The sequence below is a fragment of the Oryzias latipes genome, chromosome 13, assembly GCF_053564925.1.
Source record: "Oryzias latipes strain Hd-rR chromosome 13, Olatipes_Hd-rR_3.1".
Classification (NCBI taxonomy): domain Eukaryota; kingdom Metazoa; phylum Chordata; class Actinopteri; order Beloniformes; family Adrianichthyidae; genus Oryzias; species Oryzias latipes.
The window spans coordinates 16,002,503-16,026,442 of record NC_136249.1 but is presented as its reverse complement, the minus strand read 5'-3'; the positions used below and the strand labels follow the sequence as shown (position 1 = coordinate 16,026,442).

Genomic DNA, 23,940 nt, shown 5'->3' with positions numbered 1-23,940 from the left:
AAATGAAGGTTGTGAAAATAGACTTGGATTAGTCACAACGTTGAGACCTGTTTGTTGGAATGGGAGCTGTCGTAGCCAAGCACAAGGCCGGACATTCTGGAATGGAGCAGCAGGTCGGTGGGTTTGAAGGGAAGGGAGAAGCCCTGGACGTTACGGCAGAAGTCAAAGGTGTTCCACAGGTAGTTGTTAGTGGAATCCACAAACAGGTACTGAAAAACACAAGAGGAACCAGAACAACACAAATATTCAAGAATATGCTGTAAGCCATTTTTTGAAAACATGTTTATTCATAAATCATTGATGTAAGGGATAATGGCCGTTGTGGTGTCCATGATCAGAAATTAACGGACGACCCGAAAGCAACTGTCCAACACCAAGCAGAGGATGGATGCTTTCGCATAGTTTATTAATTTCTACTCGAAGGCCATTTTCCTGCTTATAGCATGGCCATTTAGAAAAGAAATGAATATTAAATCAATTATTTGTACTTTAATGTAGCTATTTCTAACATTTATACAGTTTTTCACAACAAGTCGACTATTTAATACGCTGTGTGATGCATTTGCAGCGCTTTGCTGCAGCTGGTCTATGAGACTAACCAGCAGAGCAATATAGTATACGTGTTCATCATTCATTAACTCTTAAATTGTTTATTAAAATGTATTCACTCTGTATCAAGCAATAAGGCAAACAAGACAGAAAGACAGACAATGAATTATTTAAAATTAAAGGCAACATTGTTGTTGGAGGTAAAATTTGACAGATACCTGCGTGTCCATCATAGAACCATTTGAAGGACAGAGATCTTTTCTACTGCCTTGCTGCTGTGATAAACTGTGGAATAACGAATGTCCACCTATGTTCCAGGTTCCTGTTGTTCTGGTTACCAACTGGCGTTTAGACCAGCGCCTAAATATAGAATGTAGAGCATTCAGGCCATGTTACCAGAACTCGTTCTTTAAGTGTCTATTATCACTTTTACTGGACACCAGCAGCCAATCAGAACTAAGCATTCACCCACATAAAAATATTTGTTTTCTAATTTTGTTGTTATTTTAATAAACTTCGTTTTTATTATAATCCATTTACTCATCCCAGAATTGAGCAATCTGCACCAGGAATTGTGGGCAGATCTAATTAAAGCAACCCCCAACTGAGGATTAGATATCTTGCCCAGGGCAATTTAGCACAGGTCTCAACCAATATCCAGTTTTTTTCAGAGATCTGAAGCTGCAGCTGTTTCTCCACTCTAAACTTTGGCGTTCAGCTTTACAATGATGGAAGTTTTTGCAAAAATGAAAAATCTGAAAACTATTGAAAGAAATAAAGAAGCAACAATCTGTCTTTATTATTGACAATGACAGTAAATTAACAATTTGAGCCCAATTTTACTTTAGATTAATCATATTGCTTTTAAACAGTGTATTTAGTTTGGTTGGTATCATCAGTAGAAGCAGCTTGTGCCGCACACAGCAATTTTTAGATCCATGCATGAATGCAGCTCTTCAATCAGTGGCTTTGGACCACAAAACACACAGACAAACATGTTGGAGCAGGCAGGTATAGTTAGCCCCGACTGCCGTTCCAGGCGGATTTGGGATGTCTGCGGGTGAAAAATGGTCAAACCTGGACGGGTTTACACAGGTGGCCAGCACAAAATTTCAATGTCATAGATCACTTGGTAAACCCGTAGAGAGAAAATGTTCATAGATATTTTTTTCTATGGCCAACAGGTCGTAGTGAAAACTTGTACAACACTTAAGGGTAAGTAAGATGAAGCCGCATCTCTTTGTGATCCTGCAAGCGCCCGGACAACCCAAAAACCCACAGCACCCGTACAGGTCACCTACCCTATATGGTCGCATGTGACTAAGCTATTACTTTCTGGCAATGACCACAATCCTCCTAAATGACAAATCCGTTCTTTTGCTGGTTCGTGTGGAGCCATCTGACCTGCTGGTGGAAAAGGCTCTAAAGCAGAATCATCTCTGCTGCAGAAACTTACCCTTCGGTTGTCTGCTGGGCTGTGGTAGAACTGGGAAATAACTTGCTTGCTGCCATCCTTTTTCTTGTCCTTTGATAGCTGAAACTTGTCTGAGATGAGGGTGAAGGTACCGCCGTAGTCATAGGACACATACACCTTCAGATGAGAAAAGAGGAACTCTTTCAACGCCCACAGCATGAAAGCTCACATTTGGATTATAGCTCAACATTTTTAGGTGGGAATAAACTTTTAAAGCAAATTTGGGGTTGTATTAAACCCATTATTGAGAGAGTTCTTTGAAGCAATTTCCAGATTTAAACCATGTTTATGGTCAGCTACATGATTGGGGGTATCACCGGGCCCGTACAGCCAGCATAGGGCAAAAGGGGTCGGAGTTACAGGCACTAGACAGGATAAGAAAGAACATTTATTAAGAGGACAAGAAGAGTGGCAACGGTGGAGAGAAAAAGTCCAGCAGATGTAGACTGAAGCAGAATCAGTCCAATCGTAGAGAATAATGAAAGGAACTCGGTGAAAAACATGGTTTTTCATCAAGTCCATCGACCCATTAGGTGGAAGAAGCTAGTTTCCCTTTTCACTTAATCCTTTTTGTCTTATATCGAATTCAACAATAGTGTGGCAAAAAAAAGTTCTTTCCCGTTGAAATATATTTACAATCAGACATTTTTAATCCAGTTTACAGCTTAATTTTTATCACTCCTTGTTTCAAAAAGATATAAAAGTTCAGAGATATTTTAGGTTTTGGGTTAGTGCTAGGGTTTTGTAATCAAATGTAGTTCATACACAGTTTTTTGAGTAAATATTCTTGGTAATAATCTGAGAAAAACAGACTCCTGCATTATGCTGTTAGCAGAAAAACAGTATTTTTCTAGATGGAAGAAGAACACCAGCTCAGATGGAACAGGTCTCGCTTTCATACAGGCGTTTGGTTTTTGCTTCAGACCGTCCGTCACCATTCAGACTTTTTCCGTACTAAAATAAACGTTGTAGAAGTACTTACAGCACTGGTCTTGGGTCCACTGGCTGCTGCACTGTCCCGAGCCAACGCCACAATAACGTTGCTCTTCTCCCCGGCCCAGTGCACAACCATCTGGTTGTGAGAATCGTTCAGACTGACCTGCACATAGAAAGTCAACAGGGACGTTAGAAGAGCAATGAAAAGAACCTAAGACCTCCATCCAAGATCTCCTGCTGCTTCCTTCATTTGGAGCTGCACACCAAACATGGCGCCTCTGAAACCTGTAAAGCTGGATAGCTCTGAGATTGGTCGTCATTTTCGTTAGTTAATGTTAGGGTTGGGGTTGTGAGGGGCTAGCAGGAGAGCACATACATAGAGAGCCCTCAAAGATGTGTAGGGGAAGGGGGGCGGGTTGCTCTGCACCAACAACCCTGCCCAAACTGGTTAATTTCTAATGAACTCCTGCTGCTATGCAGAAACTTTGTCCAAAAAAAACACTACTTTTAATTTTTATTTTGGCTAAAAGCAGCATAATCCTAATTAAAAGATAACAATAGATCAAACGATTGGGTTAGGATTTTCAGGGCCGTACTTATAAAGCTTTGTGGCCAAGACATTCTGCTCGTTCAAATAAATAGAATGGCAGAAAATAGACTTTTGAAACTCGTGCAAAATAAAAATATCAAAATTCTTCATTTTCATTAATTTGTGTCAATTTTCGTTTTAATATGTGCATATTATTATTTTACAGCTGCATCTTCTACCAGTCTGTGGTCGCCAGCGCTCTAACGTACGCTGTGGTGTGCTGGGGGGGGAGCACCTCAAAGACAGACTTCTCCAGGCTGGAGAAGCTGATCAGGCGGGCTGGTTCTGTGGTTGGCACAAGGCTGGACCCTCTGGCTACTGTGGCAGAGAGAAGGACACTCAAAAAACTAACGTGTATCCTGGACAATACCACCCACCCTCTGCACACGACCATCAGTAGCCAGAGAAGCACCTTCAGCAAGAGGCTGCTCCTCCCAAGGTGCAGGACTAATAGACTGAGGAACTCCTTTGTCCCCGGGCCATCAAACTCTTCAACCACCACTTAGGAGGGGGTTGTGGGACAGAAAGGAAAGGGCCTTGATTGACTTTCTTAAATGCTGTTTTGCAGAAATGTAAACTGTCTTTACTGTTTTTACTTTTCTGATTATGTCTAATAGTGCTGTATGCGATGGAGATGTCAATTTCCATGCGGGAACCTCCCAAATGGATAAATAAAGTTGTCTATCTATCTATCTATCTATCTATCTATCTATTTATCTATCTATCCAAGTGTATTGTAATACAACTGCAAAAATGCTTGACTTCAGAATTAGTCAGTAAGGTTGTGTCAGTGCAGTGTTACATAAAAAATGAATCAAACCTCCTCCCAGTGCCCTCAAAAACAAAAATAAGCCGTGTAGCTGCACATTGTTCTGCTGAGGGAGAGGCTGAACACCAGAGCTGAAATGTCAGACTGATAACTGGTTTTCGCACATCTCAGTTTTTAGGCCTTGGCTCCACATTAAGGCTGTTGTTAAGCTGGTTCCCCGCCCTCCTCCTCCTCCTCCTCTTCCTCCTCCTCCTCCTCAGTGTGTCCCTCTGGACCGCCTTACGTCTCCGTCTCTCAGGCCAAAAAACCTCGCAGCAGTAAATTTCCGCATTTCAGGCTCCGTTGGTCGCAAAGCAAGTGCATTGATAGGCTGCATACAGCTCTGAAGAGCGGCGGGCGACACTCCACAAAGTCACGGTGAAACCAACAACCTTCAACAGACTGCAGCAATACAGAACTAGAATATCTTTAAGAGTGATAAGCACTATGGTTAAGGGACAGGCCGGCTACAGCGTTCTAAATTCGCAGCACAGAGAACTTCCGAAATATTCACTCTTGTTGTTAGAGTTTTGGTTCATCGGTTTGTTACAGAGTGGCAACATTTGTTCTCCTCCCCTGGAGGAGCAGTAAGCTGCAAACACTGGAACCGATGATGGCCTTGGTCCCATGCACCTGTACGGGGGTTGACCCGTATGGGTGCCACAGGTGGGCCGCCAGTTTTATGCTCCCCTATAGGAGCACATGGAACCTCAAAATGCAACAGACGGATGCCTTGCAAGATAAAAACCATGAGCTTCTACAAATGTGCTGTAACACAGACCTGACAGAAGATCCTCACCTCCACAGATAGAACCTCCAACAAAGAAAAGGTTTAGATAATGATTTACTACAGAGTGAAAGTATTTTGGAAATGAGCACCAATAGAAATTGATCCAGGGTTTGCTGATCATCACTGCAGTTTACATGCAGAGCAGCAACACCAGGAGCGGCTTGGACTGCCCGAAGAGCCCATCAGCTTATTCATGCGGGCACCGTTCAGCTGCTCACACTTTGCACGTCAGCATTTTAATTATTTACCTCGGCTTTTTATTGCTTTCACTACACAGGTAACCGACGGTTTGAAATGTTTTAAAGGAGCATCAAGATTTTCTGTTCGTATGTTTTAGAGACGGTTTGCGAGGGAGGTTCATTTAGCTACCAAAAGTTTGGATTCCACCATAAAAAAAAAACTCCAGTCATCTTTAATCTATTGTCCAAGCATTTCCGGTGTTTTTTTAATTATGATGATGCCGTTTTTAGCCCAAAAAAAAGTGTTGTTTTCTAAGACATAGTTTCTGCAGAGCGGCAGCAGCTCATTAAATATTTACCTCCGAGTTGTGGGCGGGGCTGTTGGTACGGTGCATGGACTGTAAAAAAAAAACCGGACACATCGAGATGCGAGGTCACCTATAGAAAATGCATTACCTCCAGCTCTGGCGAAATGAGGAAAAATCCCTCACCATTGCTTCCTGATAACCATCTACTGCTATAGATATGATGACTCATAGCGACTCTGACCAATCACTGCCGACTGGTTTCAACATGGCGGCGCCTGTAGCTTATTCCTATTTAGGAACACGAGATGGGAGGGGTTGAGCTGTCCAATGTTTTTACAGTCAATGGTGCGAAGCAACCCCACCCCCGTTTTTCATGACCCATAACTGAGAGCTCTCTGTTTACATGCTCACCATTTTCATTGGAGTGGGTCTTTAAACATGTTTTTTACTTTGTAAAATCCAATAAGAGTACATTTCAACAGAATGTTTTGTGAAGCAGATTGTTCAGACAGCTGGGCTCTTGGAATGTTACACGTTGGGTTAAAAGTCGAGAGCAGAGAGCCAGACTCTGAGATGAATCATTATGAACATTTATGAAGAGGTTCCTCAATTCTGACCTTTTTGGGGGGGGTTTCAGACGGACATTTCAGAAACTTAACAAGAAAACCAGTTCAGAAGAAAAAATAAGGTCAAAACCACAAAGGGAAATCAAAATCTCTTTTGCCTCGGCTGGTTGCATCAAAATATTGAATAGATTTGGTTTCAATTCCAGTTTTTTTATTTAAAACAAGTTTTACTAACAAAATGCGACTTTCACACAACTGGTGACATGAACGTTGAATATTAAATCATTATTTCTTTAAAATGAAAAATTAACAGAATTTATTTTTCCCTGAAAAATGTATTAAGACCCAGCCCAATGATAAAAGTGTTTTTGGTGTTTTTAACATGTTCTTGTGGCATTTCTCTCACGATGGAGGACAAATATAAAGAAAATTAAGCTTCAAATTGCATGAATCTTAATTAAAAGACCACTAGGAACATTCATTAAATTAAAATATGGTCACAGTGGTACTTTAAGTAAAGATTGCTTTGATATTGTTGAATCTCTGAGCTCTGACTGTAGTCCCTGGTCTCTATCTGTGCTGCTGGTTGTGGAGCTCTCTTCTTTCAGTCTTTAGTTGAAGTTTTCCAGGAACTGAGAGCAAATCTGGACCAAAAGGTAAACTTCCTGTCACTCAGAGGCAGGGGAACAGGTTGTGTTCTTCCTATAGGAAGATCCTGAAGGTCCCTTTATTATGTAATTATCTGATGATGTCAACAATGTGTCGATGTCACGGTGGATCATCCTCACGGGAGAGGTTTGTTTTTGAACACGAAACTCTTCTAGCCTTCTCATAATGTGAGACCTGCACTGAGAAGTGAGACCTCTGACGACAGATAACAGGACATTCAGGTCAAAAGACTACATGAGGAAGTGACAGCCTTCAACCATAATGGCTGATAAAACCTGTTGATGGGTCAAAACCCTGCAGGAGATCCTAACCTGCCCCTGAAGACTTCTATCCCCCCATCACCTTTCATCCTAAAAGCTTCTTCTTCTAAGTAAGTGATAACCAAAAGCTACTATGAAGATTCAGTTTCCACCTCTGACCATGTTGCAAATATACAAACGGAGCTCCAGTCCGTTGGTTTTAACAGTTTTGCTCTGATGCAGTGACGTTTCCTATGAGCTGATGATGAGGATGATGTTCAGAGCCTTCACATGTGGAGTTCTCTTCTTCACCAGGTAATCTCCTTTTATTTTCCTCTCTGGTTAATACTGATGATCAAACTGGCATTTAGGTCTCGTTCTGGACCTTCAGATGTTCAGGCTCGTGAGTTGACGTGCACTAGCAGAGCTTCAACACTCTTCCCTCTGAAGGAATTCACAGAGAATTTAAGGAGATATGGAGAGTTCGTCTTCTTGTGTGACATTTGAGGACATTTCCTTGGTTCCTCTGCCGATCCCTGTCCTCCTGTGTGACGTCGGCTGCAGCTCGGATCTCTGTGGAAGATAATTCGGAGCAGCTGCCCCCTCATCCAGGATCATAAGCCAGGCTCCTTTCATGCATCTTCTAGATGCATCCAAACCGCAGTCTTCCACCTTCTCAACCCCAGAGAGCACGCCATCATTCCGGAATATGGAGGGTCTGGCTTTGGGCATATATATGTATTTTTTTTCATGGATCTGCAGATGAGCGTGGAGCTCCTCTGCAGATATCTCTTGGTGGCCCCAACACCAGCAGCAGGTGGGCCGCGGAAGCGCTCAACAAGCGCCGCGGCGCGTCCGTGGCTCCAGCCTCCTCAGTTATGAGAAGAACCGCAGAAACGCGCAGCAGTAAACACGTGAATGCGCAAAACGAGGCTTTCAACGCACGAGCCCGTCTGCAGCCGCATTAGTGCGCGAGCGCAGCCTACCTGGCCGTACACCTTCGGCATGGCCGACACTCCGCTGCTCCGGCGGCTTCGACGCGCCGTGTAGCCGCCCTCCGCGACGACACCATGCGCGGCCACAGGCAGCGCGGCGCCTCCTCCGCCTCCGCCTGCCGGGTCCCGGTTCGCATCCACCGTGAAGACGCCGCGGTTCTCCCAGTGAGCACGGAGGGTCACGCAGTTCACCGCGCTGGCAGCGATGAGCAGCGCGTGAAGCGCGAGCAGCATCCTTTCTTCTCGTCCCTTCGCCATGTTTGTGTACGTTTATCTCCTGGAGGAGGTCACAGCAGCGGGGAGGGGAGGGAGTGACGTGCTGCGTTCACAGGCCGCGTGCAGGTCCAGAACAGAGCGCGCGCGGACAGAAGAGCTGCTGCCACCACCAGCCTGATGATCCTGGAGGAACAGAATCACTTCACATCAGTGTGAACCGAAATACGCCTTCATCTTTACATTAGATATACACACGTCATGGCAGATAGATGGAGCTTTCATAAAACATTCAGAGTTCATTGTCTGGGTTCCAAGGGTGGGTTCTCATGACACATTGACATATGGTTCTATCATGTCTAAGAAAGAAAAGATCCCACAATAAACAAACAAGACTATCACTCTGCATCCACTGAGACCAAATCTATGGATTCATGGAGATTACATTTAAAAAAAATTGTCTCAAGGTTATAATTTGTTGCTACAAATTAGTATTTTGTGTGCACAAATTTGCATTTTATATACACAAATTTGCATTTTCTGCAAACAAACTTGCATTTTACATATTCATAGTTTTAAACAAATAATAAATAGTGTTTTCACTGAAATTCAGTGTCAGGTGTCTTCCCTGGGTATTATTTACCTCGCTGGCTAATCCACTTTGCAGCAGCAAAGAAGCACTACTCTGCAGCTAAGTCCACCTTCTCGGCGGCTTTAGGTGGTCCACTTATCCGATCTTCACTCACAGTGTGGTTCTAATCTTCTTCCTGTAAATCCTTTAATGTCATCTATCCTCATCCAAGCAAGCAGTTCCAAGGAACGTTCAGTTCCTCATGTGATTATAAATTTTGGACTTTTCCTGTTAATGTTGCCACTGAACATTAACAAAATTAGGAGTTTTTTACCAAAATGGCATCAATGTTAATAGCTTTTCCGATGACTGTGAATGTAAGCCTTTATTGTGTACATTTTGTTGGTTATTAATTTAGATGCACCAATTGGGGATCGTAGACACCACAGTGGATACTCACGTTTTGTTTTGTTTTTAAATAAAGTGATTGGTTTCATTTTTAGTAATTATTTTAAATATTGTTCTTGGAAATCTTGGAGGTCTGAAGTACAAGAATTTAACTCACCTCTGAAGTCACACAAGGCTCTTTTACCCCTCCATTGTTGGAGGGCTGAGCGGAAAATAAAGCTAAACATTTTTTTTAATAATGAGAATTACTAAACACTGTTTTAATTTTAGTACACTTTATAAATGTATCCAAGAATAGTAGGGTAAACCATGCTAATTTTTTAAACTGGTTCCAGAGGCTTCATGTACTCCACCATTCCAGAATGCCCACATTTTAAACACAGAGCAAAATGTTCGTAGAACTGTGCAAGCTCTGCTTATTATTAGAAAAGGTTTGAAGCACATAATCTTATGTTGTATAGAAAAAAGTTTACTTTCTGTCAAGAGAGGAAGTGCTAAGTCAAACTCTATGTAGCCTACCTTTATATATTTTTAACTAAATTTTGAACCATTGAAGTTTTTTTGTTATTTAGGTTCATTGTAGTGGTAAATAGGAGAATAGATGACAGGTTTCCAAAGCAGACAAAATGGCATTTTGATTTGTGTCGTTATGTTGCAGTCTTTTAACCCTTGTGCTATCTTAGATGACCCCACCCTACATTGACGTGTTCTCCCTACCATGACAAAGGTGGATAAAGGTGGAAAGATTTCATGTAATCCATGGACACCAGTGAAGATCACAAATCATTGAAGAAAAAAGGTTCAGATGACTGTCTAGTGGGTCTAGATGACCCAACTCCCAATGTTAAAGTGCCTAGGATAGCACAAGGGTTACAAGGAACCCCCATTGGTTTTTGTCAGAAATTTAGAAAATATATCATATAATATATAATATCGCCTCGGCTGGGGCCGATGGGGGTTGAGTCCTCCGTCTCCTGGGATGGGTGTGCTTGGTGGTTGGGCACACCAGTGCACCCCAATATTTCCATTGTTGCTCGCAGTAACTGGTGCCTTGTCCTCGGGCTCACCCTTCTCCCCTGTCTAGGGCATGTGCTGCCCTAGACACATGTCCGCTGCACATGTCCACCTCTGCTGATGGGCATTCTGCCTGGGTTTGTAGTGGATGGGCTGGTCGTGGTTGGTCCTGGCTTGCCTCTGGGGGTGGAGGCGGTTGGGGGGCCCTGTTATCTGGGCACCTGCGTGGGTCTCGTGTGGTCTGGGCTTGGGTCTGGGACTGGGGCGCCTTGGGGGTAGGGGCGGGTCCCTGTCCGGGCTGAGGCTCCTGCTCTGTATGCTCTCTGTTCCTCTTGCTTCTCAGCCAGGGGGCTGCCGGGTTCAGTTCTCCAGTTCCTTCACCATTGTAGGGGTCTATTGCACATTCCTGGGCCTTTGTCGGTTGGGGGGCTCTTTGGTGCCTGGATTGAGCTGCTGCGCTGTCTGCCACGGGCTCTGAGGTATTGGGGGGCCTTTGCTGGAGCATTCAATGTGAGCAAGGTAGACTCTGAGAAGCATGCATTCATTAAACTCAACTGCTTATTTGCTTTTGCATAATGTTTTTACACCCCTCTCCAATAATGTTGGATATGTACATATTGTGTGTACCTGTCTGTGTGACAGAGTTCATTTCAGTTGGTGCGCCCTGTGAGATAAGTTTTGCATAATTATTCTATGAATATTCTAAAAACCTGTAAATAGTTCATGTAAGTTTGTGTGTACACTAATAAAGTTCAGCTTCTTTTACATAGTGGTTTAAAATAACATACTCTAGGAAGTTATCACACAACCCCAATTTCAAAAGTAAAACATGTTAATCAGAAGAAGGACTCTGTGCATTCATTATTTGCTGGACAAGTTAGGGGAAAATAAAAAAAAGCTATCATTAGCATATATAGAGAGAAACTGAAAACATTTTTTCATCATATTTCAGTGTTTTGTTTAAATGTGAAACAAGTGTTTGTTTATTTATATACATTATAAGTTAGTAGTAGTTAGTATTATTTTATATATAATACTAACAACAGAATAAATATTGTTTTGTTTTGGTTTAAAGTATAATTTTTTTTATTATAAAGTTACATTAATTCCTTTTTGGGTTGGAATCTTCCAGGGAATTCAGAAACTTGTGTTCTTAGGAGCACAGTTTATTTTGCTCCGTTATTTCCCGGAGTCCCTGAACGCAGCACCGGACAGACGAGATTTCCAGCCCGCGCCACTGTGACGCCATTTATAGAGTATCAGGTTAGCCTTTGATTAACTTCTGTTTTCACCCTTTTTAGATATATATATAAAAAACGGTGGACTTTTTCCGGCTCTTCGACAACTCCCTGCACTGTTTTTCTGAATAAATGTTTCCTTTTTTTTCTTTTTTAAGAAAATACATCACCTCTGCAGCTTAGCTTTCGGTTAGCTACTTTCTCAAATGCGGCATGAACAGAAGTTTGTGTAGAAGAAGTTGAGAAAAAAACTTTTAGGATATCTAATCACGTAAGAGTGATTAACAATCATAATGGTAATTCTATTAACGTGTAACTACACTGTGATTATCTGCTCTGTGTGTCTCTAGGTAAAATCTACTTTAAAGTTGCATAGTAGAGTTCAAGCTTCTTACAGTTTTTCTGGAGTAGTTCTGATTGTTTATGTCCAAACATAAATGCTTTGTTCTGAGTTGATCAAGCGGTTTTGTGGTTTGGTGCTTCTTTACCACCCTTTTCGACACAAGCTGCTCTATCAGTCTGTGACGGAAACTTGTTACGATTTTTTTTAGCTACAGATACTGTTTCAACCCTTTAACACCAGAGCCTTAGCTCCATAGTTCCCGTTCTTTGAATTACCGTAACTCTTCAACCCTTCAGCCTAATTCCACCTGATTCTGACGCTGAGAAAAGCAGCAGTAGTAAAGTGTTTATGCAATCAACATAAATCAGCTGATTTATCACATTGTGTCAAAATGAGGTTAATTGGATAAATGGTCAAAGAGTTAGGGTAGTTCAAAGATGTTGTTCATTTTTTGGCATATCCCTTCAGGGGTTGCCACAGCTTTCACAGGTTCCCACAGGTGGTTTGCCATTCCTGGCACAACCCTTGTATTTTATCCTAGCTGGGACCCGGCACAGGGGGGCCCGACTCTGAGTCTCTAGCTCTCTCTGGCTCTGGAAGCCTTGTGACTACATAGGCAGTAAGGCGAAGGGGCTTGCCCAAGGACCCACACTGGTGAATTTGTTATCTCCAGTGTTAAAGGGTTAACACTTTAGACTGTTCATTCCACCTCATCCTACACAGCAAATGAAAGTCCAGCTTCATGGAATGATCTGATCTGATTTTGACTTTTTGAGGGCTGTGCAGAGTGCAATGGAGGACACGTCTACAGTAGCAGGAAAACTGGAGCCGCTAGTGTTAAACAAGTCAACAATGAACAACAACAAGGGACAAAAATGGACAGCATCCCAAGAAGTAAGAAGACACACTGGATGTTGCTTTAAAATGAATTATTTTTAATTTGTTTGGGGTTTTTTCCCCATAAAATATGAAAGGATCAATGGGAATAGGGAACACAAATATTCAAATATGTTGCTTCCTGTTCAGAAGAAGCTAGAAATACTCAGAAAAATAATTTCTATGCAAATGTTGAAAAACATTTTTACATCTGTTGGTTGTTTTCTCCCAGTCTCAGCAGATGGAATGTACACTTTCATATCAAGACAAGTTTCAGCCAAAGAAGAGGAAACCCTCTTCTGAAGCATCTGCTCATGATTTGACAAACTCATTTGAAACCACAGCTGCAGGTAAAACAGGCTTACAGCAGTTTGAGATTACCTTCAAAATATGTCATAAAAGTCCATTTTAATCCACATCTTAACCCTTTAACACCAGAGATGTCGCAAGACCTAGATAACCCATGACCTGTGACCTACCGGAACTTGTTTACGCAGTCAATGTCGATCAGCGGATTCTGACGTGGAGAAAAGCAGCTTTGCATATGTGCTTTGCATCCTTGTGAAACACATTACACAACTATAAATTCTTTCTCCGAGACAGAATCAGATGATTTACGTTGATTGCAAAAACAATTCACTTCAGTAAAGGGTTTCATATCAGTGCAAAGCTGCGTCAGAGTCCGGTGGAATTGCATTAATTGCTTAAACGGTTGAAGAGAGACGGCAGTCCAAAGAATGTAAATACCAGAGCTAAAGATCTGGTGATAAAGGGTTAAAGGCCTAAAAAACAAAAGTTAGGTGCTAATGTTTCTATTATATTGAGTTGTTATTATTGAACAGGAGTGTCAAGGTTAAGTAGAAAGACCTTAAATAAGTATTTGAACACCCTGTGATTTTGCAAGTTTCCCCCCTAGATATCATGGAGTGATCTGACATTTTCATCTTTGGTGCATGTCCACTCTGAGAAACATAATGTAAACATATCTGGAAATCACATTTCATACTTTTTAAAATAATTTATTTGTACGCTACTGTTGTAAAGAAGTATTTGACCACCTGAGAAAATCAATGTTAATATTTGGTACAGTGGCCTTTGTTTGCTATTACACAGATCAAATGTTTCCTGTAGCATCAGCCAGGTTAGGACACACTGCAGGAGGGATTTTGGCCCACTCCTCCACATAGATCTTCTCTAGATCAGCCAGGGTTCTGTGCTGAAACACTGAGCTTGAGTTCCCTCTTAAGATTTTAATTTGGGTTGTGGTCTCACCACTCCAGGACCTTAATGTGCTTCTTACGAAGCCACTCCTTGGTAATGCTGGCTATGTGCTTTGGGTCGTCATGTTGAAAGACACAGCCACAACCACTCTTCAATGCTCTAACTGAGGGATGGAGGTTGTACCCCAAAATCTCACAATGCGTTGCCCCACTCATTCTCTCCTTTAAACAGTGCAGCCATCCTGTCCCATGTGCAGAAAACACCCCCATAGCATGATGCTACCATGCTTGGGATGGTACTCATCATTCTTCTTCCTCCAAGCACAGGGAGTCGAATTAAGACCAAAGTCCCATTTTGGTCTCACCCGACCACATGACTTTCTCCCATGACTCCTCTGGATTATCCAAATATTCATTGGCAAACTTCAGACGGGCCTGGACATGCGCTGGTTTAAGCAGGGGAACCTTCTTAGCCAATACATTATTCCAAACCACGACGTCTTAGTGTATTACCAACAGTAACCTTGGAAATGGTTGTCCCAGCTCTTTTAAGGTAATTGACCAGCTCCACCCGTGTAGTTCTGGGCTGGGTCCTCACCTTTTTTAGGATCATTGGAACCCCACAAGGTGAGATCTTGCATCAAGCCCAAGTTTGACGGAGATAGACAGTTGTGTTCAGTTTCTTCCATTTTCTAATAATTGCTTCAACAGTGGATCTTTTTTCGCCAAGCTGATTGAAGATTGCCCCGTATGCCTTATCAAGCCTTGTGGAGGTCTACAATTTTGTCCCTGGTGTCTTTGGGCAGCTCTTTGGTCTTGGCCATGTTAATAGTTAGGGTCATACTGATTGTATGGGGTGGACAGGTGCTTTTAGCTTAAGATAAGAAGTGGAGTGGAGGTGGACTATTTAAAGGTGGACGAATAGGTCTTTGATGGTCAGAATTCTAGCTAAGTGACAGATGGTCAAATACTTTTTTGCAGCAATAGCGTACAAATAAATTACTTTGATGCAATGTGATTTCCAGGTTTTTTTTAGATATCACAGTTGACATGCACCTTGGCTGAAATTTGTTTGACCCCTCTATGATGTCTAAGTGGGAGAACTTGCAGAATCACAGGATGGTCAAATACTTATTTGCCTCACTGCAAGTCTGCTGTGATGTGAAACACAACATGAGTGAACACAAAATCTGATGTCGTGAAAAAGCATCAATCCACACAAGTAATCTGAAGGTTCTCGTCTCTGTCTGACATTTCCCGTTGGTCTGCTTCTCCAGGGGCGAGTAGAGATATCAGCATGCTGCTTACAAAGTTTGCCCAAGTGTTGAGGTAAAAAGACAATATTCCATGTATGTCAATGAAGGTTCTCTATTCTCCAGGAAATGTTGTCTTTAAGTTGAGTCATGGTATCTGGTCTTAGAGTCAAAGTCTAGATACCATGACTCAACTTCAAGACAGTGTTCCAGGTAAACATTTCAAATCAGGACAATTATAGGAGCGTAATAATTTTCCATATAATTTAAAATCTTATGTCATCTTTCTTAACTCTTGTGCTATCTTACATGACCCCACCCTTACATTGACGTGTCCTCCCTACCATGACAAAGGTGGAAAGATTTCATGTAATCCATGGACACCAGTGAAGATCACAAATCTTCTTCCTCTTTCGGCTTCTCCCATCAGGGGTGGCCACAGCGAACAAGTCGCATGGTAAACTTGGCAATGTTTTACGCCGGATGCCCTTCCTGACGCAACCCTCTCAAACCGGGCTTGGAACTGGCACAGAGGCAGAGAAGGGAACAGGGAGCAGCCTGGAGTCGAACCCTGGTTTCACGGACGGAAGGCGCCGCAAACCAGCACGTGCTAAACTGGCTCCATGGACACCAGTGAAGATCACAAATCATTGAAGAAAAAAGGTTTAGAGCACTGTCTAGTGGGTCTAGATGACCCAACTCCCAATGTTAAAGTGCCTAGGATAGCACAAGAGTTAAAGAAGGAAACAGGAGGTATTTTACCTTTATACTAAAAAAAAGTGACGTTGTTTGGTTTGGTTTTACGGTTTGCTGGCATCAAAGCTCCTCTACAATCTAACCAGAGATTAGAGGAGGGAGTGGGTTAGGTTTTCATTAACACTCAGGGGTTACTGGATGTCTAACTCATACTTGGCAGTTTAGGATGGCGGTATAGATGTTTCTGCTGCGGACTAACTAACCAAAACCTCAAAGAAAAAGGCCTGAAGTGACAGCATCGTGTATTCCTCACAGCTGTAATTGTAGTGCCTATGATCTCACCTAAAGATCTATGATGTCTTTGTGGAATTTAACCCTTGTGCTATCCTAGGCACTTTAACATTGGGAGTTGGGTCATCTAGACCCACTAGACAGTGCACTGAACCTTTTTTCTTCAATGATTTGTGATCTTCACTGGTGTCCATAGATCACATGAAATCTTTCCACCTTTAGCCACTTTTGTCATGGTAGGGAGAACACGTCAATGTAAGGGTGGGGTCATCTAAGATAGCACAAGGGTTACACCTTCGGTCACATTCTCTTCCAATCTGAATGCTGCTAACCTGATTAGTGAAAAACTTCTCTGGTTTTTCTGCAGGGAGAGAGCTGCAGCAGACACCTCCAAGATGAAGGAGCTGGAGATCCTTCTGACTGAAGCCAGGAACCTGGAGTCCTACCTGAAGGAGAAGAAAAGCCACCTGAAGCAAACTCTGGCTCAGATTTCTGACAAACTTCAGGGTTGAATCTTTAAGATGTTGTTTTAATGCTTCATGAAGCAAATGACCTATTTCTCTTACTTTCTTGGCGTCCCAGTTTAGGTTAAAATTCTTTCCACTCAGGTTTTCACGTTTTCTCCTTCATTTCACACTAAGCTTAAATGCTTATAAAGCTGTTAAAAAAATGTTGGATTCTTTTTTGACAGAATAAAAAGGAGTGTTCTAATAAAAAAAGTTCTAAAAAATTCTCCTTGCATGTCGTCTGTGCTCCACCTACATCTTTAGCATCTGCAGATAGGTCATTAAAATCATTACGACAATTTTTTTATTGTCATCACTTTTATTTAGCAGACACAAAACAAATTAAACAAATTAAAAACAGTGAGTTTTTAGATTGGTTGAGTCATTCAGAAACTTCATTCTTGTGTCACTCGCTCCTTACATCGGTTTCTGTTTTCTTGGATGATTATTCATATTTCCTTCTTTAACTCCTTAACAAAAATAATCCTGCAACAAACATCCAAATTAAAGCAACTAATCAACTACTTCAACAAGATTGAGTTGAAATCATTTAAAAACCAGCTCCAATGAAAATTGTGTTTTTAAAATGAAAATACATACACAAAGAAAATTAATTCCAAAATTGCATTTCTGGGTATTTCTTTAATCAAATTGTTCAGGAGATTTGATTGATCAGGAGAAGATGAAAAAAACTCTTTGAAAAAGATCGTATTTGCTGGGCGGGGCAAAAAAACTCCTGTCACTCTATTCTGATCCATCCACTTGTAGACGACTAGATGTACGTCTTTGTTTTCCCTGTCCGAGCTGGCATCTGGTTCACAACTATAAGGCTGGAGAGCTCGCCATTGTTGTTGCACCACTAGGTTTGGGTTGTGAGGGTCTATAAGCTAATGTAGACAAATGGATAATGGAATGAGGGCAGGGGCAGGCTTACTCTGTGTCCAAAGGTGTGTTTCTAACTACTACTGCCGCTCTGCAGAAACTATGTTTTAAAAAATAACACTGGTGTTTTGATTTTGGCTTGGAACGGCATGATCATCAATAAAAGGTCACTGGGAACGCTTTGAAAATAGATCAAAAGATGATCGGAGTAGGACTGTCAAGCACTGAGTTTCCAGGTGTCAGCTGGTTTTATGGTTACTTGGCGCTGACATGGTACGGTGCAGGTCAGGCGCTCCCTGAACCTCTTTCTCCCCCTCATGCTTATGTTGTGGCGCTAAACGCTCCGTGGAAGCCGTACGGGATGTTCACAGACACTGCAGCCCTGCCCAACTCCTCGAAGCTCTTTGCATCCAAAACAAGAAGGAAAGTACTTTTGTCCTGAAACAGACAAAAAGAATCATTCAGGTTCGACATCCTATACGAGCTCCAGGTTATACCTGTTCAGTGAGGTTTGACCTGGTTAGCTGTAGATAAAGTTCTAAACTGTTTTCCTATGTATTTTACATAACACTTTAGAAGTGTTTCAGTGTTTCTTTCCCTTTTCACATGTCTGAACTGGAACAACCTTGTTTGGAGTGATGACCACAGACAGGATGACACCATCGTCTTCCTCCGTAGCGTCAGGTGAAGGAACAAAGATCGGCTCAGAGGGATACAGACCCGCATGTTCCCACACCTTAGTGTTCAACAAGTCAGATCATTAAAACAGAAGAGGTGTTATAATTGCGCAGATTTGGTCTTTCTACGCAGTAGTTCTGCAGCTCACCTTCATGCTCTTCCTGTGGAGATCCATTTTGATCAGCGTGTCTCCTACCAAGTGTCTGAAGCCACAGCCGTAGAAGTAGCGGTAGGGACGGGTGTTGTACTTGCCGTAGTTAATCTGTGGGAACTCTAGGCCCCCATAGTGATGGAGTTCCTCTCCATGGAGGTCCTCATGGGTGCAAAACACCTGCACAGAGCAAAGAGAAAATAACGAAGAGGATTTAGTGCCTTAAAACACTGACGTGGTTAGGTGCAAATTTAGGGATGTTACTAACATGTAACAGAGATCCACCTGAAATAGTTGTAGCTAGCATGGATAAAATCAGCGGGAGTCTGAGATCAGAAATGCAAAGATTACACTGTAACAGCTGCCAATGCAACATTCTCCTGCCAGTAAATATAAAGAGGAAAAAGTCATTAAAACCTGATTTTGTCTTCTGTCTTGTTTGACCTTCTTGTTAGACCTTTTTAAACGTTAGTCTTCCTACAAAAGGCTGATTAAGGAGTTATGGCCCTTTCTAATTTCTAATAGATAAGCAATGGATTCACTATATCTGCCCACTTCTCAGCTGGACAATCGTAACACCCTAAAGTGTGCTGCACATGGGTGCAGAAACCCTGTCCTGTGATTGGTTTCCCTTTAGTCCTCACACTAATGGACTAAGGGAGCAGCCCACCTTGTTTGAGCCGATTCTGACGCAGGTGGCTGTGATGTTGGCCAGGTGGACCAGGTTCTGGTTGAAGGGCGTTTGGGAGTCGATGTTGAGAGGAAGCACAAAACGCCGCGGGAAGACTCTGCACAAAGTGTTGTAAACCTGAGGAGGATACAAGTTTTTTCATCCTATGATTCCTAAATAAGTTGAAGTGGAACCCAAAAAATAAAATTCCCTGTAACCATGTTTGTGTTTAAAAAAAAAAATCACTGACAGTCTGCACAGTTTCATGATTGTCTTGTAATTTATGCAAACTGACTCACAAGGAGAGACATCCTCATCCCCATCCAAATTTAGGAACTTTATCTCCACAGTCATCTTTGCATTGGAGAAGCTGCTGAACAATAGCATAGTGGCTGGCATTAAAAACACTGCAGCAACACTCACCTCATCAAGAGCTTCACCACTCTTGCGCAGGTTCTGGACCTTATAGTTTGTGATTGCACGGCCATCGTCGGATGCGCACATGTCTATAATCAGGAAGCCCCCCTCCTCAAAAGCATTGATCTGGTGGAACGTTGACAGCGCCTTGGCAAAATATTTGATGGGGCTCACCTGAAATGTAAAGCTGGGAATGAAGATTCCTCTACAGCCATTCAAATCAACTTTATTTATAAAGAACTTTTCAAAAAAAGTGCTTAGAACCTTATTAAAAAACTACACACAAAGTTAAAGTACCAGAATAGGCATTTAAAGAAAGAAGGAAAGAGTTTTAGAGAAGTGATGATTGCTTTATAATAGAGCTTAATAATAGCATAAAATAAAAATGAAGCAAAAGAGGCAATCAATAGCAACAACCAAATAAAAGGTCTAGGCTCCTTTTTACAGAAAATCAACTATGATTTGCTATTTTGGTTTTCTTTTGGCCAAACATTTGCATTTTCTTGGATTTCTGTGCAAGTCTGGCTGTGACTCCGCCCACTCACCTGTGGTACACAGCTGCCGGAACTATGTTAATTAGTCGCACTGCAGTTAAAGGCCCCCCCCCCCCCCCCCCCCCCCAACAGGACTCAATAATATAAATAAATAAAAAATATATATATATAACCCTTGTTCTATCTTGTGGGGTCCAGATGACCCTCCTACCAACGTTTACATGCCTCAAAGGGATAAGAACTGTCATTGTTTAGCATGTCCTTGTTCCTCTGTCTCCCTCTTCTGGTCATTTCTGTTATTGATGTCTGCTGACTCCTTTCTGCTGTTTTGTTTTGTCTCTACAAGTGTCCAGATTACTGAAGGGAACTCCTGACATACCTGCAAACCATCTCTATTTACCCTGATTGTATTTCAGAATGGTTTCACCAGCCCCTATGCCCACCAGTCCGTCAGCTCTTCTTCTTCCTCCAGTCTGTTCAACCCTTTAAATAATGGCAGTTTGTGGTTGTTACCACCTACTCATAAAAACTGTTGGGTTTTTTTCATTAGGCAGTTTCCTCCTTCTGAGGAAGCTTTAACAGATTAAAGGGTGAGTCTGAGCTTTTTCATAAAAGTCTTCATAAATGATGAATTTCTCACATCCCCAGATAGACTGATCGACAATTTTAATCTGAGAACTGCCCCTGAAGGTCTGAGGGTTTTCCAGGGTCAGTGTTACCTTTCCGGTGTCTTTATGAATCAGGTGGAAGACTGTGTTGGATTTGGGCTCCCAGGAGAAACCATCACTGATGCTTTTCCCTGTCAGCTTCCCAGTTGCAATTTTCAATAGGTCCATCTTGATTGGCTGCTCTATGAACACCACGTAGTTCTCAGACATTGCTGGAAGAGATGAACATAGTTTTGTTTTAATCTGGAGTATTTTCTGCATTTTAGACTGAAATGTGTTATTGACACTCATAGCCTCATAGCAGCGTCTGGACAGGGCAGTTTCTAGCTTAGTAGAGGTCAAACACAAGCAAATATTAGGGAGATTTGTAGCTTGACAAACTGCTCAGTTTAAGGCCCTCTTTTTTTTTCCTGCCCATACATACTCAGATACCCCAGAAATGAAAGTACGTACAAAACTGAATGCTTCTAATCACAAGAAAACTTATAAATAAAGATAACTGCGGAATTTCCCTATGAATTGGTCTCATAATTTGGAAATCCAGTGTCTCTCTTTGCTGTCATGCAGATGACAGTCAACTATGTACTGCATGGGTGTCTCTAATAAAAAAAAAAAAAGTTAATTTATTGAATATGATTTGATCTGATATTTCATTGCTATTTCATATACTTGACCAGCTCAGTGGCCTTGTGCAAGAGTGTCTGTCCTGTGACTTCAAGGTCGTGAGTTCAAATCTAAAGCCTAGTCATTCCAAAAACTTAAAAAATGGAACACAATGCCTCCCTGCTTGACACTCAGCATTAAAGGGTTGGATTGAGGGGTTACACTGCTAATATTTCCCCAGAGCAGCTCACTACTCCACCATGTTCTCAAATGCCGAGAACGAATTTCACAAATCCAAGTGCGTGACAGCTAATGGGACTTGATTTGATTAAAAAAAAACCTTTATTTTGAATCTGTACAAATCTTTTGTTCTTTGGAAATGGCTAAAGTGTTTTCTAAGGTTGAAGATGCTGTAGATTCAATTTAAAACTGTCTTTGTGGTCAAAGAAAGGTCGTGTGAAGACAAACTCACCAAAGCTGTGGTAGTAAGAAGGCTTGGTCTTCTCTGAGGAGCGAATGGCGCACAGCACGGAGGCTCCCTCCAGGGTTTCCCCCTCTGCCTGTTTGCTTGCGGGCACTCGGATGATGTTGTAGTATGCTCCTGTCATCACAGAGGGCTGAGTCGCCAGTGGAGTTCATTCTCAGCACAGACATTCCTGACCTACCTTTGGGGGTGTAGGAGTTTCCCATGTTGTACGTTGTTCCATCAGGCTCTGTGTGAGGATGTGCAGTTGCTCCATTCACAGCAATGAATTTGCTCCAGTCCACCTTATGCAAAAAGAATAAAAAAACAAACGTGGACCTCATTTCCAGTTTGCGTTTTAGTTTCTGATCTGATAGCAGGGAGCCAAACTCAGACTTTATTCACTAGTTTTTTGTTCTCTGTAGTCATTCTGTTTTTAAAAAGTCTTGCGTTCAATGACACGTTACCTTTTCGGTGGACTGCAGGGTCTCGGGGTCCAACTTATGCATGATGTTGGTTTCTGTGCTGACGTAGTAATCTCCTTTGTAGGTTACAAAACTCACGTTGGCGTTGTCAGAGAGTTCTGCAGGCAAAGAGCAAACACCAACTCTCATGGACCGTGTCAGGAATCTGGTTTGTGTTTGTTCTCTGGCAGACAGAGCACTCACTTGGTAGCTCAAACCTGGACAGGAAGCGCTGGAAGAAGTTCTTGCAAGGATCTGGCATGGTGACCGTCCCAAACTCTGACACAGCAATTCTGTTGTGCTCTTGGTTGGATTGGTAGCTGTCGCTTGAGAGGAAGCGGCTTTTGTAGGTGACCTGTCCGTTTGATATTTTAAACTGATGCAGGAGAGCCATGCCGTCAAACCAGTGGTTGAACCTGATGAGAGTAGAGGAGCCATCCAGCTTCGTCAGGTTGGTCCTGCTTTACTTTGGTTGGAAAAATGGGAGAAAATGTCACACTTACCTCTGGTTGCCAATCTCAAATTTCCCAGGTCCGTTTCTCAGGAAGTTTCCTTTGATCCAATCTGGGATTGTGCCTGTGATGAAGCAGCTGATGGGTTCAGGCGTTTCCTCCACTGAACTCACCATCTTCTCAATGCACGGTAGCCCGTGCACATCAGTGAAGTACCTGATGTTTTTCGTAGACTTCGATTTTTTATTTGCTGTGAAAACAAATTGTTGACTTTTAAAAAAGCAATGAAGAATTCAAGTAAATCTAAAGAGCAGCCCTTGCAGATTTACCTGGGCTGTTGCTCTTCCAATGTTTGATGTTGCTCATGGTTGCTTCCGGATCTCCTCTGGTCTAGCCTCTTTCCTGAGACGCTGCTGATCTTTTGAGAGGGACTTGGGATTTTATATTCTGGGTCTGACATTGAGGCCCCCAGAAACAGATGCATGTACAACACTCAGGTCATGCTTGTATAAGCCTGTACACTGTAATCACAAGAAAACTCATTCACAAAGATAATTGCAAAATTTCCCAGTCAATTGGAAATCCGCTGTGTCCATTTCTTTCAATTGCTTCTTTATTATGTCTGTGGATGACAGAAGCAGATGAGATGCTGGAAGGTATTTTGTGTTTTAAATAGATGCTGACTTAAAAGCCTTGTTTATCTGTTGTTGCACTCGTCTATTTCTGGAAGTAATTAGTTTTATTTAAAACTGGGACTTTTCCTTTAAGCTTATCAACAGCTGAACAACAACACAGATGTTTGTGAACCTCAGATGCTGCAGAAATAGAGCAGAACATCTCCTGATGTCTTTTGCAGTATTTTTCCATCTTGTTTTTGATGACATCCTTGTTCCATCAGCCTCTACCAGGTCCATTGTCGCAGTTGAGAAAGCATCTTCAGAATCCAAAAGGAAGGGTTTAGGGTCAGCAGCATTCAGATGCAAAGTAACTAAATCCATCAGATGATCAAAACTCAGATTTGTGTTAATAGCAGGTAAAAAAAACACCAGCAACAACCTGAGAGCAGCTGCTGCTGTACTTGACAAAGGAATAGGATATGAAAATGATTTAAAAGCGTTATTAAATATGGAATCCATCAAAGCCACAAAGAGCCACTCGAGTCACTGAGTCAGCCATGAGCTGTTAGTCCAGAGTATTCTAGTATTCCATGGTTTTCTAGTAGTTCAAAGTATTCTCGTATTTCAGAGCATTTAGTATTTCACAAGAT

The 23,940-nt window shown here is 42.1% G+C and overlaps 3 protein-coding genes across 3 annotated transcripts in view; 1 reads left to right on the top strand and 2 right to left on the bottom strand.

The window, feature by feature from the left end:
* Window positions 1-8,462, bottom strand: part of sorl1 (sortilin-related receptor, L(DLR class) A repeats containing) — a 53,770-nt gene extending 45,308 nt beyond the window's left edge. The window contains exons 1-4 of the mRNA XM_023961483.2: window positions 8,094-8,462; window positions 3,006-3,122; window positions 2,006-2,140; window positions 48-209 (exon numbers count right to left, since the gene is read on the bottom strand). Coding sequence (XP_023817251.1) covers window positions 48-209; window positions 2,006-2,140; window positions 3,006-3,122; window positions 8,094-8,360 — 681 coding nt within the window. The 5' untranslated portion in view covers window positions 8,361-8,462. The remainder of the gene's footprint in view (window positions 1-47; window positions 210-2,005; window positions 2,141-3,005; window positions 3,123-8,093) is intronic.
* A 2,984-nt stretch (window positions 8,463-11,446) lies between these two features.
* tex12 (testis expressed 12) lies at window positions 11,447-16,957 on the top strand. The gene is made up of 5 exons (XM_004075735.5): window positions 11,447-11,571; window positions 12,676-12,783; window positions 12,998-13,115; window positions 15,263-15,314; window positions 16,593-16,957. Exons 2-5 carry the CDS (start codon window positions 12,682-12,684, stop codon window positions 16,735-16,737), a joined length of 417 nt encoding a protein of 138 aa, XP_004075783.1. The 5' UTR covers window positions 11,447-11,571; window positions 12,676-12,681; the 3' UTR covers window positions 16,738-16,957.
* Window positions 16,958-17,030: 73 nt separating this feature from the next.
* On the bottom strand, window positions 17,031-23,136 carry bco2b (beta-carotene oxygenase 2b). The gene is made up of 12 exons (XM_011482760.4): window positions 23,003-23,136; window positions 22,725-22,923; window positions 22,426-22,637; window positions 22,225-22,340; window positions 21,960-22,062; window positions 21,767-21,895; window positions 20,743-20,903; window positions 19,536-19,703; window positions 19,113-19,250; window positions 18,440-18,622; window positions 18,239-18,349; window positions 17,031-18,051 (listed from the first exon to the last, which is right to left on the bottom strand). The coding sequence occupies exons 1-12, from the start codon at window positions 23,037-23,039 to the stop codon at window positions 17,935-17,937; spliced, it is 1,674 nt and encodes a 557-aa protein (XP_011481062.1). The 5' UTR covers window positions 23,040-23,136; the 3' UTR covers window positions 17,031-17,934.
* Between the last annotated feature and the right edge of the window lie 804 nt (window positions 23,137-23,940).

Coding starts and splice junctions, on each gene's coding strand:
- tex12 (XM_004075735.5), top strand. CDS start 12,682: ATGGAGGACACGTCTACAGTAGCAGGAAAACTGGAGCCGCTAGTGTTA. Junction 13,116..15,262: donor ATTTGAAACCACAGCTGCAG/GTAAAACAGGCT, acceptor CTGCTTCTCCAG/GGGCGAGTAGAGATATCAGC. Junction 15,315..16,592: donor AAGTTTGCCCAAGTGTTGAG/GTAAAAAGACAA, acceptor GTTTTTCTGCAG/GGAGAGAGCTGCAGCAGACA.
- bco2b (XM_011482760.4), bottom strand. CDS start 23,039: ATGAGCAACATCAAACATTGGAAGAGCAACAGCCCAG. Junction 21,896..21,959: donor AAACTCCTACACCCCCAAAG/GTAGGTCAGGAA, acceptor CTGTGATGACAG/GAGCATACTACAACATCATC. Junction 19,251..19,535: donor GTGGTGAAGCTCTTGATGAG/GTGAGTGTTGCT, acceptor TATCCTCCTCAG/GTTTACAACACTTTGTGCAG.